The following is an 18,936-nucleotide window of genomic DNA, read 5'->3' on the forward strand; positions in this document are numbered from 1 at the left end:
AGATTAGAATTGCAACCCCTGCTTTTTTTTGTTTTCCATTTGCTTGGTAGATCTTCCTCCATCTCTTTATTTTGAGCCTATGTGTGTCTCTGCATGTGAGATGGGTCTCCTGAATACAGCAAACTGATGGGTCTTAACTCTTTATCCAATTTGCCAGTCTGTGTCTTTTAATTGGAGCATTTAGTCCATTTACATTTAAGGTTAATATTGTTACTTGTGAACTGGATCCTGTCATCATGATATTAGCTCATTATTTTGCTTGTTAGTTGATGCAGTTTCTTCCTAGCATCGATGGACTTTACATTTTGACATGTTTTTGCAATGGCTGGTACCTGTTTTTCCTTTCCATGTTTAGTGCTTCCTTCAGGATCTCTTGTAGGGCAGGCCTGGTGGTGACAAAATCTCTAAACATTTGCTTGTCTGTAAAGGATTTTATTTCTCCTTCACTTATGAAGCTTAGTTTGGCTGGATATGAAATTCTGGGTTGAAAATTCTTTTGTTTAAGAATGTTGAATACTGGCCCCCACTCTCTTCTGGCTTGTAGAGTTTCTGCCAAGAGATCTCCTGTTAGTCTGATGGGCTTCCCTTTGTGTGTAACCTGACCTTTCTCTCTGGCTGCCCTTAACATTTTTTCCTTCCTTTCAACTTTGGTGAATCTGACAATTATGTGTCTTGGAGTTGCTCTTCTCGAGGAGTATCTTTGTGGCATTCTCTGTATTTCCTGAATTTGAACATTGGCCTGCCTTACTAGGTTGGGGAAGTTCTACTGGATGATATCCTGCAGAGTGTTTTCCACTTGGTTCCATTTTCCCTCACTTTCAGGCACGCCAATCAGACACAGATTTGGTCTTTTCACATAATCCCATATTTCTTGGAGGCTTTGTTCATTTCTTTTTACTCTTTTTTCTCTACACTTCTCTTCTTGCTTCATTTCATTCATTTGATCTTCAATCACTGATACTCTTTCTTCCAGTTGATCGAGTCGGTTACTGAAACTTGTGCATTTGTCATGTAGTTCTCATGTTATGGTATTCATTTCTATCAGTTCTTTTAAGGTCTTCTCTGCATTGATTATTCTAGTTATCCATTCATCCATTCTTTCTTCAAGGTTTTTAGTTTCTTTGCGCTGGTTACATAGTTCCTCTTTCAGCTCTGAGAAGTTTGATCAACCGAAGCCTTCTTCTCTCAACTCGTCAAAGTCATTCTCTGTCCAGCTTTGTTCCGTTGCTGGTGATGAGCTGTGTTCCTTTGGAGGGGAAGATGTGCTCTGATTTTTTGAATTTCCGGCTTTTCTGCACTGCTTTTTCCCTATCTTTGTGGTTTTATCTGCCTTTGGTCTTTGATGATGGTGATGTACTGATGGGGTTTTGGTGTGGGTGTCTGAGATGGCCAAATAGGAACAGCTCCAGCCTCCAGTTCCCAGTGTCAGCGACACAGAAGATGGGTGAATTCTGCATTTTCAACTGAGGTACCAGATTCATCTCACTGGGGCGTGTCGGACAGTTGGTGCTGGTCTGCGGGTGCAGCCCGACCAGTGAGAGCTGAAGCAGGGCGAGGCATCGCCTCACCTGGAAAGTGCAAGGGGGAAGGGAATTCCTTTTCCTAGCCAAAGGAAATTGAGACACACAACACGTGGAAAATCAGGTAACTCCCACCCTAATACTGCGCTTTACCAAGGGTCTTAGCAAACGGCACACCAGAAGATTATATCCCACACCTGGCCCAGAGGGTCCCACGCCCACGGAGCCTCCCTCATTGCTAGCACAGCAGTCTGAGATCTAACTGCAAGGTGGCAGCAAGGCTGGGGGAGGGGAGCCCGCCATTGCTGAGGCTTAAGTAGGTAAACAAAGCCGCCAGGAAGCTTGAATTGGGTGGAGCCCACCACAGCTCAAGGAGGCTGGCCTGCCTCTATAGACTCCTCCTCTGGGGACAGGGCATAGCTAAACAAAAAGCAGCAGAAACCTCGGGAGAGGTAAATGCCCCTGTCTGACAGCTTTGAAGAGAGCAGTGGATCTCCCAGCACAGAGGTTGAGATCTGAGAACGGACAGAAAGTAATTTTTTTTAACCTAAGAAAATACTAACGGTCACAGAAGGCTATGAACCTGAGACCTGCTCTCTTTGTCAAACAGAGATTAACAAGGATCAGAGAAAAGATAAAGGCTGTCTTTGACATACTCAGAAGGCTTACAAGAGTTTTAAAGAAATTACTTTCTCACTATATGATTCATTGTTATTTAACGGTGAGTCAGTAAACCACCTAAAAATCATCTTGTGTCATCAGAAACACTAGTGTAACATAACTGTATCATTTTCTACTAAAGACAAAATTTCACCAAAGGGGAAAAAGAAAACACAGAATAAAGAGACATATTACACACATCGAAAAAAACAACATTTAACAAAATACTAAAATATTTCCCCACTCTTCTGATACTGTCAAGTCTTAACACTTAAAATAAGGCTTCCACCTCTCCCACTTCAAACAAATAAATGAATTCTAAACAAAGGAAACTTCATCAGGCATTTGGGTACCTCCTCCCCTCACCACGAGGTCTCTGTTGAATCTCAATCCTATACACTGAGGAGCCTGTGGCTTGAACCCTACATCCCTCCAAAACCCCCAGACTGTCACTCACTGAGGGTGCTCTCATTTCTCTGTGGAAAAGACTTTCTTCACAGAGTTCCTCGGACAGTCTCCCAGGTGATGGACACAGAGACTTGGGCTGAGTCTGCCAGAAAGAAATTAGAAAAGTGAGATATTTTTGAAAGGAATAGAAGGTGCCAGATTCAGAAAGACTTACTCCCCACTTCACAGAGGCACCCACACCTCTGATGATGACTCCTTGGATTGGAAACCAATTGCAGGGCAACCCTGGGAGCCATGTGTTAAGGATGGAAGGTCACATGATGCAAGAAGCCTGGGTTATTACATTATCACTGAGAGCTCCTTGCATATTCTGGTTATTAATCCCTTGTCAGATGGGTAGTTTGCCGCTATTTTCTCCCATTCTGTGGGTTGTCTCTTCACTTTGTTGATTGTTTCCTTTGCTGTGCAGAAGCTTCTTAACTTGATGTGAACCTATTTATTCATTTTGGCTTTGGATGCCTGTGCTTTGTAGGGTATTAATCAAGAAATCTTTGCCCACTCCAATGTCCTAGAGAGTTTCTCCAATGTTTTCTTTCAGCAGTTTCATAATTTGAAGTCTTAGATTTAAGTCTTTAATCAATTTTTACTTGATTTTTCTATATGGTAAGAGATAGGGGTCTTGTTTCATTCTTCTGCATATAGGTATCCAGTTTTTCCAGCACCATTTTTTTAAGAGACTGTCCTTTTCCCAATGTATGTTCTTGGCACCTTTGTTGAAATGAGCTCACTGTAATATATGGATTTGTTTCTGAGTTCTCTATTGTGTTTCATTGGTCTATGTGTCTTTTTCTTTTTCTTTTTTTTTTTAATGCCAGTACCATGAGGTTTTGGTTACTGTAACTTTGTAGTATAATTTGAAGTCACATGATGTGATCTTTCCAGTTTTGTTCTTTTTGCTTAGGTTGGCAATTCTAGGTCTTTTTTTTTTTTTTTTTTGGAGACTGTCTCTCTCTGTTGCCCAGGCAGAGTGCAGTGGCACATTCTCAACTCACTGCAACCTCCACCTCCCAGGTTCAAGCTATTCTTGTGCCTCAGCCTCCCAAGTAACTGGGCTTACAGGTGTGTGCCCCCATGCCCAGCTAACTTTTGTATTTTTAGTAGAGATGGGGTTTCACTATGTTGGCCAGGCCGGTCTTGAACTCCTGACCTCAAGTGATCTGCCTACCTCAGCTTCCCAAAATGCTGGGATTACAGGCGTGAGCCACCATGCCCAGCTTCTAGGTCCTTTTGTGGGCTATTCTTTTGGCTATTCTGGGTCTTTGTGATTCTATATAAATTTTGGGATTATTTTTCTATTTCTATGAAGAATGTCATTGTTACTTTGATAGGGATTGCATTGAATCTGCAGATTGCTTTGGGTAGCATGGACGTTTTAACAATAATTGAGTCTTCCAATCCGTAAACAATGGATATCTTTCCGTTTTTCTGTGTTCTCTTTGATTTCTGTCTTCAATGTTTTAGTTTTCATTGTAGAGATCTTTCACTTCTTAATTCCTAGGTATTTTATTTTACTTGTAGCTATTGTAAATGGGATTACTTTCTTGATTTCTTTTTCATGTTGTTCCCTGTTGGCATACAGAAATGATACTGATTTTTTTTTATGTTGATTTTGTACCCTGCAACTTTAATGAATTTATCAGTTTGAATAGTTTTTTCATGGAGTCTTTAGGTTTTTCTAAATGTAACATTGTATCATCAGCAAACAAGAATAATTTGGTCTTCTTTCTTCCTAATTTGAATGCCCTTTCTGTCTCTTGTCTGATTGGCTTAGGTAGGACTTCTACCATGTCATCAGTGAAGGAGACTCTACCCCTTCTAAGAACACTTGGATTATATGGAGGGGGAAACCGGCCTTGAAGAAAATTCATGAAATATTAAGACAGAGACCCTTCAGTATTCTCTAACAGCCTAGACTGACTTAACACAAATGAGGAGAGGAGCCTTCAGGGAAGGGAGATCCTCGTGACCTTTGCAGATAGATGGGATGAGGCTTCCCTGTTGCTGAAGGAAACCTGAACTCAGGAAAATGAATCTCACCCATAAACATGGTACAGGAGTCCTCTACTGCAGCGTGCCCTTCCTTTTTGCCCTGACATACCTGTGGGCTGAGAATGGGTAATGGCATGGCACTGCTTTGATCCCCTAAGCTTCCTGCAGGCCAGGGTAGGGACTAGAGTGACCAGAGCTCATGGCTGGTCTTCTTTGGCTGCAATAAGCATTTTCCACTTGCCCAAATTCATTGTACAAATAATAGTACTTTATTTGCATGGTGAGCAAAGTTAGAGAGCACTGTTTTATAGAACCTGGGGTTCCCCTTCCTGTCCAGCCCTCAGTGGTGGTGACTGATGCTTAAGACAAGGCTTAAGTCTCTATGCATTTCCCTGTGAGATTCTGATATGGTCTCTCTGATTGTTTTTATAGTAAACAGCAGGCATACTTTAAGGAGGAAAAAAGAGCTAGTCAAAAGATTTTCTGCCCAGGTTAAAGTCAGTGAAAATTTAGACTGATTATACAAATCAGTGAAGCCTTCAAGTTATCTCTGGTGAAGACCAGTCCTCTGAAGTTAAAATGTTAAGTTTAGCATTTAGTAAATATCTGGACAGGTTTACTTGTCACTTGAGAATATTGTAGCCCTTCTCAAAAAAAGAACAGAAGGGAGTCTCTAAACTTTCATTTCATGGTTCAACAGTTACTTGACGATGCATCGAAATCCCTCAATCTCAAGTAACCAGTGCCAAAAACATCTTCAAAGTGTCTCAGAAGAACTTTCAGAAGGAAATAATGGATCGTTTGGATGAAAACACTCATTTTTAGGAAAATCTAAAAGCGCTATCCCAAGAAGCTGTGAAATGGAATACAAAGTGTGAGAAACGAAGGAAAAAAATGCTTGACAACTTGAAAACATAAAGAAGTTGTAAATGATAAAGAGAGCCCTTTAAAATTGAAGGTGATATACTTGCCTGTCTTCTTTAGCAAAAATTACATGGGTGATGGCAACTTGAAATCAGACAAAGACAAATCAGAAAATTGAGAACTTCTAGGCTGTAAATCAAAAAACAATTTGAAGAAATACACTGATGCTGTTAAATGTTTCCTTAAAAAGGCTTGAAGAAGAAAAACAAGGACTATTAAAAAGAAAATCAAATGAATCACTTACAGTTCAAAGAAATGGTCTCTCATCTGAATAAGCATCTTTGTAGTCTGAAAATGTAGCTCATATGAAAACATCAGCTGTGTAACATCAGAAGCATGACGCCCACAGGAAGATGGCCTCGAGAAAGTCTTGGAAAGAAGCACTTTCTACTATCAAAACTTGATCATTTCCCAAGAGAAAAAATGTTCAAGAAAGTTGGATGGCAGCTTGGCACACTAACAGAAAGCTCACTGAGCTAAGAAAAGAAAATGATCACAACAGATAAAGTTGACTAAAGCAGTTTAAATTTCAGGTTTTCCCAAGTGGTTCCTGCTGTTCCATGTGCAGGCGATCCCATGCATCATGTCTGCAAGGAAGGGAGAGGTTAAAACTGTAAGGGCTTACACATTTGGGTCAGTAGGTTTGATTCAGGTTTACAGCAACCAACTCCTAACTATATACTGGAGGACACATGACCGTGTTTTCTTTACTTAGTAATTTAATCTCTTTTTATTGTTTTTTCTTAGTTGATGCTACATTTACTTAAATTCAAGTTCGAAAGAATTACAATTCCTAAGATGGTGTTTTACAAATCTAGATGGTTTTAATACAATTCTTATTAGACCATTCCATGAGACTCTCAGAATCAGGTCCATTTAAGTACTGTATTTAGGCTGAATTAAATAGTTCACTATTACGTAAACCATAATTGAATTTTGTATGATCATGGAGATAAATAAATCAATAAAGGTCATTTATATATGCTACGAACTGTTACAAGAAATGTGAGTAACAGTATTTACCTCAATAAATTTAGGTTTAATAGAGAGAATTCCACCCAAACCCAACAAAAAAAGAATACCCTCCAACTAAATCTATTAGTATTTTTATTAGTTTAGCACTACATTCATAGATTTAGGGGAGGTAACACTTTGTTCATGATATTATTTGCTGTTTAAATATTTCTAAATTTTATGCAGTCAAAAATAAAGCTTTCCCTTAAAATACCTTCTTTATCCTTCTCAATCTCAACAGGTTGTCTCATCTCTAGCATTACTAGATACCTGATTATGCCAAATATCAGGTCTTCACACCACTTTTCTGGCCCACCTAATATCCTGACGGGTCTCCCTGTCTTTGGTAAAGTCAATGATGGCAGCTACTATTTAAGTATTTACTATGTGGTAGGCAATAGGCTAAGTACTTTAGGTAAATTATCTCATCTAACCTCATAGTAATCCTGCAAGGTAATTGTCCCCATCTTATGTTTGACTATTACTACCTTTGCTCAAAAGCTTCATACTTTCAGAATATTTTTCAGTCCTCTATCAGCTAGCTCAACCTATTTTTCTAATCATTCCCTATAGGTCCTCTTAACCTACAGCATTTCATTCAAATTCAACTGCTGTGTTCCCTACATGCTCTTTGTGCTTTTCTTAGACTCAGGCTTTGTGGGCCCAGTTGTAAACGTACTTGCAGTCATAGCACAAATGCCACCTCTTACATGAAACCTTCTCTGGAAACTCCCTGCTAAGTTCTTACAATAAGTTCTTTATTCCTCTAACTTATTATTTTATTATTTTTTGTATTGAGGACAGGATGGAATCCTACTCATCTGTATTGTTCCTGCAACATCTTCTACATTATATAGTTCTCAATAAGTGTGTAGAATACATTTACAACTTTGGTAGATGCCTTGAATTTGTTCAATAATTACTTTAAGAATGTTTTACATACATCATTCTTAAAGTAATTAAGATGATTACATACATCATTTGATTCTGTAATACTGCTTCATACATTTTTAACTATGTTTCTCACATTCATATTTTCACTCCAAGTTATAAGAATGTTCTAAACTATGCCATACCCTTCAACTTTTCTAAGCATCAAACACCATGCTGTGGATAGTAAATGCTTGCAGAATAAATGTTTAAGAATAACTGGGGCAGATGATAGCATTATAGTAACAACAAGCCAATAAGCTCAGTTGATGGCAAAACTACTTCTGGAATGACTTCAAGTAAACTATCATTTCTAAGTTTTAGTAATTTTGGCTAACTAAAATCCCTATCAAATTTCTTAGATCTCTTTCAGAATATGCCAATTTCTCAAGCTTTTAATGTTAAAAAATTCTAAATTTAAGTTGACCTACTGGATCAAGCAAACATTTCCACTGATTTTAGTGTACATATTCTAGCTATCACTACTTTAATCATAAAACTATTTCAACTAATTAAATACACCAATAAAATTGGAGACTTGGGATGTGAGCAGGACTTCAGCTATTTAATATTACACGTGTGTGTATGTATGTGTATATAAATGTATATAAAACTAATCACAAAGGAAAAAACTTTTTGTGGGGGCAGGAAAAACCATAGGAAATGAGAGGAAAGGGAAGCGCTAATACACCAGAAGGAGGCAGGCTATTTCAGCATCTTTTAACTTAGTATTTTAGGTGATACAGAACACAGATATCTAAATGGCTTAATTCTATACTAAGTATAAAAACACGCCCCTCCAGTACCACAAATCTTTTCAGGTGGCACTGTTGTGACATTTCTTCCTTTTCATGTATGCCTTTATAGATGCCCTTTACAGAACTCTTAATAACACTAAACACAATGAATTCAGGAATTTAACTTTGTACTCTAGCCACGATCTCAGACATCCACATGATCTACAAAACTGGAGGAAAGGAATCTGGGTTTTTGAAGATATAAATCCATTAATCAAATTTCTAGTTTAAAAAATGGAGCATTAGTTTTAAAAAGTAAACTAGACCTTAAATAAGAGGTTATCTAGATTTGTCACTCACCTACTCAACAAATAGGCATTGAAAACAGTGTGCCAGATGCTGGCATGATGATGATGATTGATAAGGTTCCTGAAATTAAATAATTTCAAACAAGTAATTACAGTTTTGAAGAAGTGCTATGTTGTTCTCAGTCTGAGTGACTGCACAATATAATAATGTTGGCTGAGGTATGACAAGGAGAGGGAGTTTACATAACACGTAATAAGGACCTGTAATGGAACATTAGGTCAAAGAGGACATCTAGGAAGACCCTGAAGTGTCTTGAATTTTCTAGAAACTAAAAGAAAATTAAGAGTACGGTGAATAAGAGGGAGAATAGGTTGAAATGAAGCTGGAGAGGTAGGTGGGAACAGACTGAAGAGCTTTTTAAACTTTAAGTGGGGACTTCAGTATCACATCAGAAGTTCATCAGATCACACAGAGCTTTGAAGGTCATATTAGAATTTTGGATTTAGGGGTTAGAAGAGATTTAGTGGCTGGGCGCAGTGGCTCACACCTGTAATCCCAGCACTTTGGGAGGCCGAGGTGGGCAGATCACCTGAGGTCAGGAGTTTGAGACCAGCCTGACCAATATGGTGAAACTCCATCTCTACTAAAAATCCAAAAATTATCCAGGCTATGGCGGCACGCACCTGTAATCCCAGTTACTCAGGAGGCTGAGGTGGGAGAATCGCTTGAATCCAGGAGGCAGAGGTTGCAGTGAGCTGAGATAGCAGCACTGCACTCCAGCCTGGACAAGAGAGAAGACCCTGTCTCAAAACAAAACAAAACAAAACAAAAAAAAAAAAAAAAGAGATTTAGTGGTTAATTAGTTTAGGTCCTTCACTGGGATTAAAGTTGGGCCATAGGTAATTCAGTAAATTAGTTTCTTAAAGTGGTTTAGAGAATTCTTCTGAGACAAAAGGCAAACAGTTTTGGGTCATTTAAAAAGCTGAGTAGGTAAATACATTCATTTATTGAACACCATCTATGTGCAATGCAATACACTTGAAACATCACCCACTTTCCAAGGGCTTTCTTAACTGACAGAAAAAGGGGGAGAGTGATTGAGTAGAGTATAAACATGACTAGGAAAAGTACTTAAGAGCATAAAGAGCCGTTTTTGAGAGCCGTTAGTGACTTTCTAGGAATATTTTCACTACCCTCTCCACTTTGATAACAAATACACTTTGATGTAGTCTCAAAGGAAATCTTTAGGCCTATGCTTCCATATCATTTTCAACACCCAACAATAACTTCATGTGATGAAGTTTAACGACATTATAAATGGAAGGATGAGTATACAATTCAGTAGCTCAAGATAATGGATATAAAGATCCAATAAAGCTAAAAGCTACCTTTTATTCAAAACAAGGCATATTCTCGGGTGCGATGGCTCATGCCTGTAACACCAGCATTTGGGAGGCCAAGGTAGGTGGATCTCTTGAGACCAGGAGTTCAAGACCAGCCTGGCAATATGGTGAAACCATCTCTACAAAAAATTAAAAAATTAGTCAGGCATGGTGGTCCATGCCCGTAGTCCCAGCTATTAGGCTAGTGAGAAAGTAACTGTGGTTTTTTGCCATTAGTGGCACTTTTTTTTTTTTTGGCATTAGTGGCATTTTTGCCACTAATGGCAAAAAACCGCAATTACTTACACACCAACCTAATACTTGGGAGGCTGAGGTGGGAGGATGGCTTGAGCTCAGGAGGAGGAGGTTGCACTGAGCTGAGACTGCACCACTACACTCCAGGGTGGGCAACAAGTGAGTCAAAAAAAAAAAAAAGGAATTTTCTGAAATACTCACAAGATCTAAGTGAAAGTAGTATTTGTAAGCTGGAAAGCCAGTACAAATGCTAGCCCTAATTCAGATTTCCCAGCCTTAATTCTTTCTTGTAAAGGACTATCTTCAATTACATCCTGTATTCTTTCAATGGAACAAGAACACACGTTAAAAATGGTATTCAAACAAAGAAATACAGCAACTCAGTTTATTACATGCAGATTCTTCTGCATTGTTGCTAACAGTTCACTGGTCCAAAATTACTAAAATACTTAAAAAACTATACATTATGTAAACAAAACATAAATAAGACAGCATAGTTCTTTGTACATATATTTAGTACAGGTTGTTAGGGATTCTGGAATATGTACAATTTTACATCATGGACTGCATTTTTCACAATGCATAAATATATATATATTTTTTACAGAAACAAAAATAAGATTTCACTAATGACACAGAATACCATATCATAGATATGCTGCAACAGTCCAAATTCAAGAAGAAACATGTCAATGTAAATGTGCAAAAGGCTAGCTTACTCTAAACTATTCAAACTTTGTTCACTTTTATGTTCTACAAACAGGTAAATCCTGACTTTAAACACAGAATCTCGAAACCCTCCTCAGAACAGCAAGTGAAATGAAACAGATTTTTCCCTCCCCAAGAAAACAAAGCCTTGTTGCAAGCTAATGAAAAGATACATTAAAACACACACACACATACACACACACACACAACTATGTATAGTATGCTTTCAATAGTATAATAAACATTTAAAATTTTTATGGGAGTCAAAACAATGCCCCATTATTTAAAAACTGGCTCTTTTAGTCTAAATTCAAGATGCAGCTGTGTCAGGCTTCTCTAAGCCCGATGACTGAAAAGCAGGGAAGACAGACGCAGGATTTCGACTGGCAGATACAATCTGAGAGAGAGATGGAGAGAGTGAAGAAACCTTAGATGCTGGAGTGTTTATGGTATTCAAAATGGCTCCTTCTGGGCTAACCAACAATTTTTTGACAGGTGTGTCCAAATGAAACACTGAAGTGCTACTTGGCAGTGGAGGATTACTGGGGCAAATGGCAGAAACCAAAGATGTCTTAGCCAAAAGAGTAGCTGGAGGAGACTTAATTACTGAAGTCAGAGATACTGTTGGTACAGGAGGTGGAACAGGAACTTTAACAGTTGTGTTTATGATTTGTGGTGATGTATGTACTGTGGGTATAGAACTTGCATTCCCAAAAGAGTTTATAAATTTTGTAGGGCTTCTTAGAGGATGTTGTAGAGGTTGCCCACTTAAAGAATTATTTGACGCTAGTGTAATCTTCTGGGTAGAGTTATCTATTGGCGTAGACTGAATGCCTTGGCCGCTGTTAAGAACTAAGGGGGCTCCATATTTTGGATTAGTAGATATAAGGAGAACATGGCTGCCAGCTCCAAGACCTTGTGGTGGAACAATAAACCGGGTTCCGTTAATCATAATCTGAGTACCAGGTGCCAAAGGTGTACTGGTATTGATGACTATTTTTTGCTGAATACAAGGTTCACTGAACTGACTCCCGACTAAACTAGTTACATTAGATGGTGCTGAAGCCGTGTGAATGGTAGCGCCACCTGGAGCAGAACTGTAACTGGGGGTTTTTACTAAAGCTTGCTGGTTCGGCAGAGAAGCAAAATTGGAAATATTAACTATTTTACCTGGACTCGGTGAAAGGGATGACAATTCAGTTTGAGGTTTATTTGTGTTTACATTTGTTGGCACTGTAGTTGAAATCCCTGGTGACTGAAACTGGAGCGAAGTCCGAGATTGTCTTTTAGAAAGAGATATAGAACGTGTGGCTCCTGGTACTGTTGCTGAATGTGGAACTGTGTTTATTATTTTGGGGGATGTAGTCGCAGGTGCAGGTAAGGCAACTGTAACAGGAATTTGCAAAGCTGATGTTAAACATTTAGGAGACACTACTGGTTGTGTAGTTGAAATCAGAACAGATGATGCAAGGTGTCCTGTTTTCACAGTTGATATAGCCACAGTGTTTCCGAGACTTGATGAGCAAAGTCTATTTGACAAAATAGGCATAATTCTCGAAGAGGTATCATTTCCACTGACTAAAACAGGAGGTCGTGTCCCAGCTGAAGCAGAGGCTGAGGTCACTGAAAGGGAACCTAAAGATAAATTCGCTCCGGTAACTGAAAGCATGTTTACTGCTCTTGCTGCAGAAACCACTGATTCATTAACAGGGGTAATATTCTGACTCACAAAATTTGAGCTTACTGGAATTGAATTACCACTTGTTGACAATGGCAAAATATAGCCCTTGCTACTTTTGTCTTCTCCTTTTGGGGTTACATTTTGTAGTATGTTAATTGACGGTATAGCTGGCACAGTGCCTGAAGTATTTACAATTGCTTGACCTATGTTTAGTCCAATTTTCACATCTTTTATCTGAGACACAGCTGGTGATGAATTTATTTTTATTGGTGTGCCCACTGTAGATGGAATCAGTACTATCTGGGGTTGCTCTGGAGTCTTAACATATGCTTTATTCAATGGAGGAGGAAGAGTTTGTTTTAATGATTCTGCAACAAGAGTCGGGGTTGATGTACCACTAGGAACTGGGGCATTAATAAAAACTAATTTCTGGGCAGAAATACCTGTAGATGTCAGTGCAGGTGTCATATTAATTGCAGTTCCATTGCCAGAAGAAAGAATAGATGGAGCTGATACCAGCATAAGTTTCTGAACTGGAGTCCCACTGATTACATCTCCATTTGTTGTTGCTGTTGCTTCTGACCTTGTAACAGGGTAACTTTTTGTGATATAATCTACTTGTTGCTGTTTAGTTGGAGTATGAATAATATTTGCATTGTTTTGTCCAAAATTTGCTGCTGATATGCTAATTACACTTACTGAACTACTTGTTGTTGATGGTAGTAGAGTGCTAGAACAAACAGAGGACTTCAAGGGAGAAGAGGGCATATGTGAAGTTTTATCTATCATGTGGCCCAAATCACCACTGCCAGTGGGGTAGCCTAATGTAAGTTTGAGATTTTTCCCCATAGATGGAGCCAAGCTAGCTGGAATGGAAACAGAAGCCGGTGTTTGGCTGAAAGGTGAAAGACTAGATGTAGTAGTTGTTCCAGCTACAGGTGAAAAAGCAGAGGAAGAAGTTGTTGATTTTGGCACCAGAAATGCCTGGAGCTGAGGAGCAAAAGTGAAAACTGAACTTGAAGTTACAGTATTGGGTGAATTTTGATCTGGGTTGGTCTGTACTTTTACAACTCCAGTGTTCCCACCTCGTGTCCTAACAAGAATTGACTGTGAATCTCTTATGCACACAGTTTTCAGCTCTTGCTTTGCTTCAGAAGAATCAGCAGTCTGTTGTGCAAAACAGTTGAAGGAACTACCAGGATTTGTAGACCCATTTAGTGTTGTTGATAACAGAGGCTGACCTGTGGAGGAAATGGTGGGTGAAGCACTGGGCAAGGAGAATGTGGCTGCTGAAACTGCATTCTTGGTTTTTCCTGCCTCACTCTGGCTAGTCTTAACTGATGGTGTTAATAAGTTATTTACAGAGGTTACAGGCGACAAAGGCTGTGGTCTAGCACTAGTTACATTTGATAAAGGTGTAATCGTTTTGTTGAAAACTGTATTTGGTAGTTGGGTAGAAACAGTTCCTGGTGAGTTGACAAAAACTGATGCTAAAGAAGAATTTCTATTTGTTGTCTGTGTGAAAGATGAACAATGTTGTTCTGTACCTTTCTGTTGAAGTGGTGGTATTTCTTTTGCAACTGCTTTTCCTTCTTTATGCTGAATCACAAAATTCTTAGGCAGAATAAGAACTTGCTGCATGATTTTTTCTCCTGTTTTAGGATCCACCACAGGCTGCATCTGAATCTTTACAGAGCTATTTTGAAGATCTATTGGCAACCACTGGCCACAGGGCATTCTGTATACCATTTGTAAAGGACCTTTTGTATTGGTGTGGCAGGTCAATGCTGGCTTTACGGGGCTTGCTTCTGGAGGAGATAAAACTGGTTTTTCCACAGCAGAAGCACTTCTACCCGTGGAAGGAGGCAGTTGATTTGTTAAGGTCACTTTGTTCCCAATATTCTTTGCGAGCAAAGCCTGAATGGGTTTGGTCCCTTTCTGGAGAGTACACACAGGTACTGAATCCAATGAGGCAAATGACTCTGGAAATGATGGCTCTGCATGCTTTGATTCATTGAAACAGTCAATCTGCACATTACCTTCTAGATTCTCAACTATTGTCTCATTTGTGCTTAACTTTGCTTTCTTCCTTGGAGAAAGCTCTTTTGTGCTGTCATCCACATAACCAGTCTGTTTGGACTGTCGTTTAAGTGTTTTAAGCAGTGTCTTCGGTAAGTCTTTTGAAGGTAATTCCTTTTTCAACAGCTTGCTTCGAGCCATAGGAAAATCTATTTCTGACAACTTCATATCATCTGAAAATTATAAAAATAGGCATTTTGTTTATTAAAAACAGCAACTAAATAATAACAACATCAACTGTAAAAAAGAAAGTGAATCTTTGAGTGGGCAATGTATTAAGAAATCTACTGCAGGGTGATTCAAAAGCCTTAGCACCACTGATGAAGATAAAGGTAAGGTCATCTTTGACATGATAACCTAGATATCATAACCATGCCCAATAATAACCTATTATTGAGAACATTTTTTTGGTCAAAATTTTTGGTCAAGAATTCTGCTAATTCTTCTGCCAGTGTAAGTGCAAAAAACTGTTTCATTAGAAACACCTAAGTCAACAATCAGGGCTCAGAATTTAATTTGGAAAGGATTCTAGTTCTCTTTTTCTAGCTAGGAACATTTTGATACCATAGAGAGGTGGTTCTCCAACCTATTCTATTTCTAGAGACTCTAAAGGACAAAAAATATCCAGCTTTTTCTGATGTTCACCCTTATAGTAAAAAAATTTATGTTCATATTCGGTCAAACTAGGTTTATAAGACATTACTCTTATTCGCCAAAGATTGAAAACAACAGGTTAATGCATTTCTAACCACATACTTTCATATTAACCTCTATATAACCAAAGAAAGTCATTAAACTAGATTTACATAATAATGTAATCTGATAAATGGAAATGAATTACAGGTAATCTAATCCAGCCCTTTATCCTTATTAAAATGATGTGTTCATTCTGGTCTCATTAGGCCATCAACCTTGGTAATTCCTCAAAAAATAATCTTCACAATATTAAGAACTTGTCAAATTCTATTTCTAAAGTAAATCTCAGATACAATGCTTCAAAAATACTAATAATAAAAAGAAGAGCATGAACCAATTTCAAAGGGATTACAGATCAAGGGCATGTGGTTTGTAATGGGCAATGACAGGCCTACAGTTTGGAGTGAAGCACTGGCTCCTGAAACTCCTAGAAATGTAATAATGACTCCAAGAAACTTTTTGTTTTTTTTGAGACAGCATTTTGCTCTGTTGCCCACTCTAGAAAGCAGCGGACAGCTCACTGTAACCTTGAATTCCTGGCCTCAAGCGATCCTCCTATCTCAACCTCTTGAATAGCTGGGACTACAAGGATGCAACCACCATGCCTGGCTAATTTTTATTTATTTTTTTGTTGAGATGGGGTCTTGCTATGTTGCCTAGGCTAGCAGAAACTTCTTATAAGGATGTGGACAGTACTTCTTCAAAACATAACAGATTTCTCCAACGAATGCATTTCATTGACCATATTATCTTTTGCCTTCACAGCAAACAAAAACTTCTCTTTGTGCTTTCTGTGCTGATTTTAAAAAAAAGGTTTAATGCTTACCTGAATCAAAGTGATCTTTCTCCAGGATATCCAGAGGTTCTGTTAAGTCAATAGACTTACTGATTTCTCCCTTAGGAGAGTCTTTTCCAAGATCTCCTTCACCTTCATCAGTAGTCCATAGTTCTCTAGTAAATTTATCATGATCAGGTTGTCTTCTGAAATCATCATAGTCTTTCTTTAGGCGGCTCCTGAAATAAAATGCCCAACATAACAAATAATACATATGTATTAAATTCTTGAAATCTAAACTAACTTTTAACATTTTAAACTACATATGGAAATATTTTTTATTAAGTCATTAGAAGTTATGCTTTAATCTTAAAGTGTGTCTAAAATGCTTAGTTCAGTCTTGCCAATGCTCAGGAAGACAGAACCTATGGTACAGGCGTAAGAAACTTGAAACTTAAAAAATTATATGTATCTGGCCAGGCATGGTGGCTCATGCCTGTAATCCCACCACTTTGGGAGGCCAAGGTAGGCGGATCTCTTGAGCCCAGGAATTGAGACCAGCCTGGCCAACATGGTGAAGCCCTGTCTCTACTAAAAATACAAAAATTAGCTGGGCGTGGTGGTAGGCACCTGTAATCCCAGCTATTCGGGAGGCTGAGGGACAAGAACTGCTTGAACCCGGGAGGTGGAGGTTGCAGTTAGCGAAGATCATGCCACTGCACTCCAGCCTGGGTGACACAGCGAGACTCCATCTCAAAAAAAAAAAAAAAAATACACACACACACACACACACACACACCTGCAAATTTCAGAATACAGATTTGAACATACCATCTGATCATCTTTTCTTTTTCTTTTTTTATTTGAGACAGAGTCTCGCTCTGTTGCCCAGGCTGGAGTGCAGTGGCTCAATCTTGGCTCGCTGCAAGCTCCGCCTCCCGGGTTCACGCCATTCTCCTGTCTCAGCCTCCAGAGTACCTGGGACTACAGGCGCCCACCACCACGCCCAGCTAATTTTTTGTATTTTTAATAGAGACAGGGTTTCACCGTATTAGCCAGATGGTCTCGATCTCCTGACCTTGTGATCCACCTGCCTCGGCCTCCCAAATTGCTGGTATTACAGGCGTGAGCCATGGTGTCTGGCCTGATCATCTTTATAAAGATTGCTGTTAGACCAATTAAATGAGACAACAATAATTTTTTTTCTAGCTGCACTGACAGATTAGAGAGTCTTAAAATTACTGACTATAACACATCTTAAAAGGTCATTTTTAAAAGTTTAAGCCAGAAATTCTAAGCACCAGTATCTATTTTTGCGACTATTATACAGAGAGTAACAAATCTATCACTTAATCCTGGGAGTAATTGTATCTAAACCCCTCAGTCTTAATAGAAATATTTTTTAAAATTAAGCCTAGGAAAACAAAGCTGAAAAGTAATCTTTCACAGAGATCCTTTTCATATAAAAACATAATAGCTTTATTTCTGAGAAACTAGAGATGGAAACATCTAGTATTTTAGAGATCCTTTATTATTCCTTTTGTTTTCAACGAAGTTTTCTACCCTATCCTCAACTTTCACCCTTAGTGTTGTTTATTCAAAAAAGAAATATGAACATATGTTCTCTATTTCCTCCCTCCCTCCCTCCCTGCCTCCCTTCCTCCCTTCCTTCCTTGACAGAGTCTTACTTTGTCACCCAGGCTGGAGTGCAGTGGCACGATCTCAGCTCACTGCAACCTCTGCCTCCCGGGTTCAAGCAGTTCTCCTGCCTCAGCCTCCCGAGTAGCTGGGATTATAGACGCGCACCACCACACCCGGCTAATTTTTGTATTTTCAGTAGAGACAGGGTTTCACCATGTTGGCCAAGCTGGTCTCAAACTCCTGACTTTGTGATCTGCCCACTTTGGCCTCCTAAAGTGCTGGGATTACAGGCATAAGCCACCACGCCTGGTCATGTTCTCCAATTTATTTTTACTACACATTCTTATTTGTGCACATTAGATTTTAAGTCCCACCTCTGTTACTTACTAGTTGTAAGACTTCCAATTTTAATTTAGTATTTTGAGATAGGGTCTCACTTTATCGCCAGACTGGAGTACAAGTGGCACAATCTTGGCTCACTGTAACCTCCACCTCCCAGGATCAAGAAATGCACCCACCTCAGCCTTCTGAGTAGCTGGGACCACAGGCATGCACCACCATACCTGGCTAATGTTTGTATTTTTTATACATACGCAGTTTCACCATATTGCCCAGGCTTTAATTTTTTTTTTTTTTTTTTTTTTGAGACAGAGTCTTGCTCTGTTGCCCAGGCTGGAGTGCAGTGAAGCGATCTTGGCTCACTGCAAGCTCCGCCTCGTGGGTTCACACCATTTTCCTGCTTCAGCCTCCCGAGTAGCTGGGACTACAGGCGCCTGCCACCACACCTAGCTAATTTTTTGTGTTTTTAGTAGAGACGGGGTTTCACCATCTTACCCAGGATGGGCTCCTCTCCTGACCTCGTGATCCACCCACCTCAGCCTCCCAAAGTGGTTTTTAAAACATTAAAATTCCTTAATTTTCTAAGCATCAGTTTACTTATTACAAATGAGAATAGTAACAGTACTTACCTCTCAGTATGTGTGGCACATAAATATTCAACAGATGTTAGTTAAAAATTGCTTTCAATTTATTTATGTTTTAAATTATTGTTAAGGGTTTTACGGAAGCACATGAGGGCTGTGAAAGGTATTAGAATGGGTTACTAAATGATAATCACAAAATGAATTTCCCTTTCAATCTATAAAATGGAATGAAAAAATATCTATGT

At 39.0% G+C, this 18,936-nt stretch overlaps 1 protein-coding gene across 11 annotated transcripts in view; it reads right to left on the minus strand.

Annotated features, from left to right (window-relative positions):
• The window catches only part of BRD10 (bromodomain containing 10), a 120,378-nt gene that overhangs the window by 20,674 nt on the left and 80,768 nt on the right, over positions 1-18,936 (minus strand). For 2 of the 11 annotated variants that reach the window (XM_071078758.1, XM_071078759.1), the window contains 2 exons: positions 16,179-16,366; positions 8,699-14,829 (listed from right to left, as the gene is read on the minus strand). In XM_071078758.1, coding sequence (XP_070934859.1) covers positions 11,207-14,829; positions 16,179-16,366 — 3,811 coding nt within the window. In that variant the 3' untranslated portion in view covers positions 8,699-11,206. Of the gene's footprint in view, positions 1-963; positions 6,149-8,602; positions 8,672-8,697; positions 14,830-16,178; positions 16,367-18,936 lie in introns of those variants that run through there. The other 9 variants (XM_071078761.1, XM_071078764.1, XR_011612973.1 and 6 more) reach the window with 8 other exon arrangements.

This window comes from Macaca nemestrina, chromosome 14 (genome assembly GCF_043159975.1).
Source record: "Macaca nemestrina isolate mMacNem1 chromosome 14, mMacNem.hap1, whole genome shotgun sequence".
Lineage (NCBI taxonomy): Eukaryota > Metazoa > Chordata > Mammalia > Primates > Cercopithecidae > Macaca > Macaca nemestrina.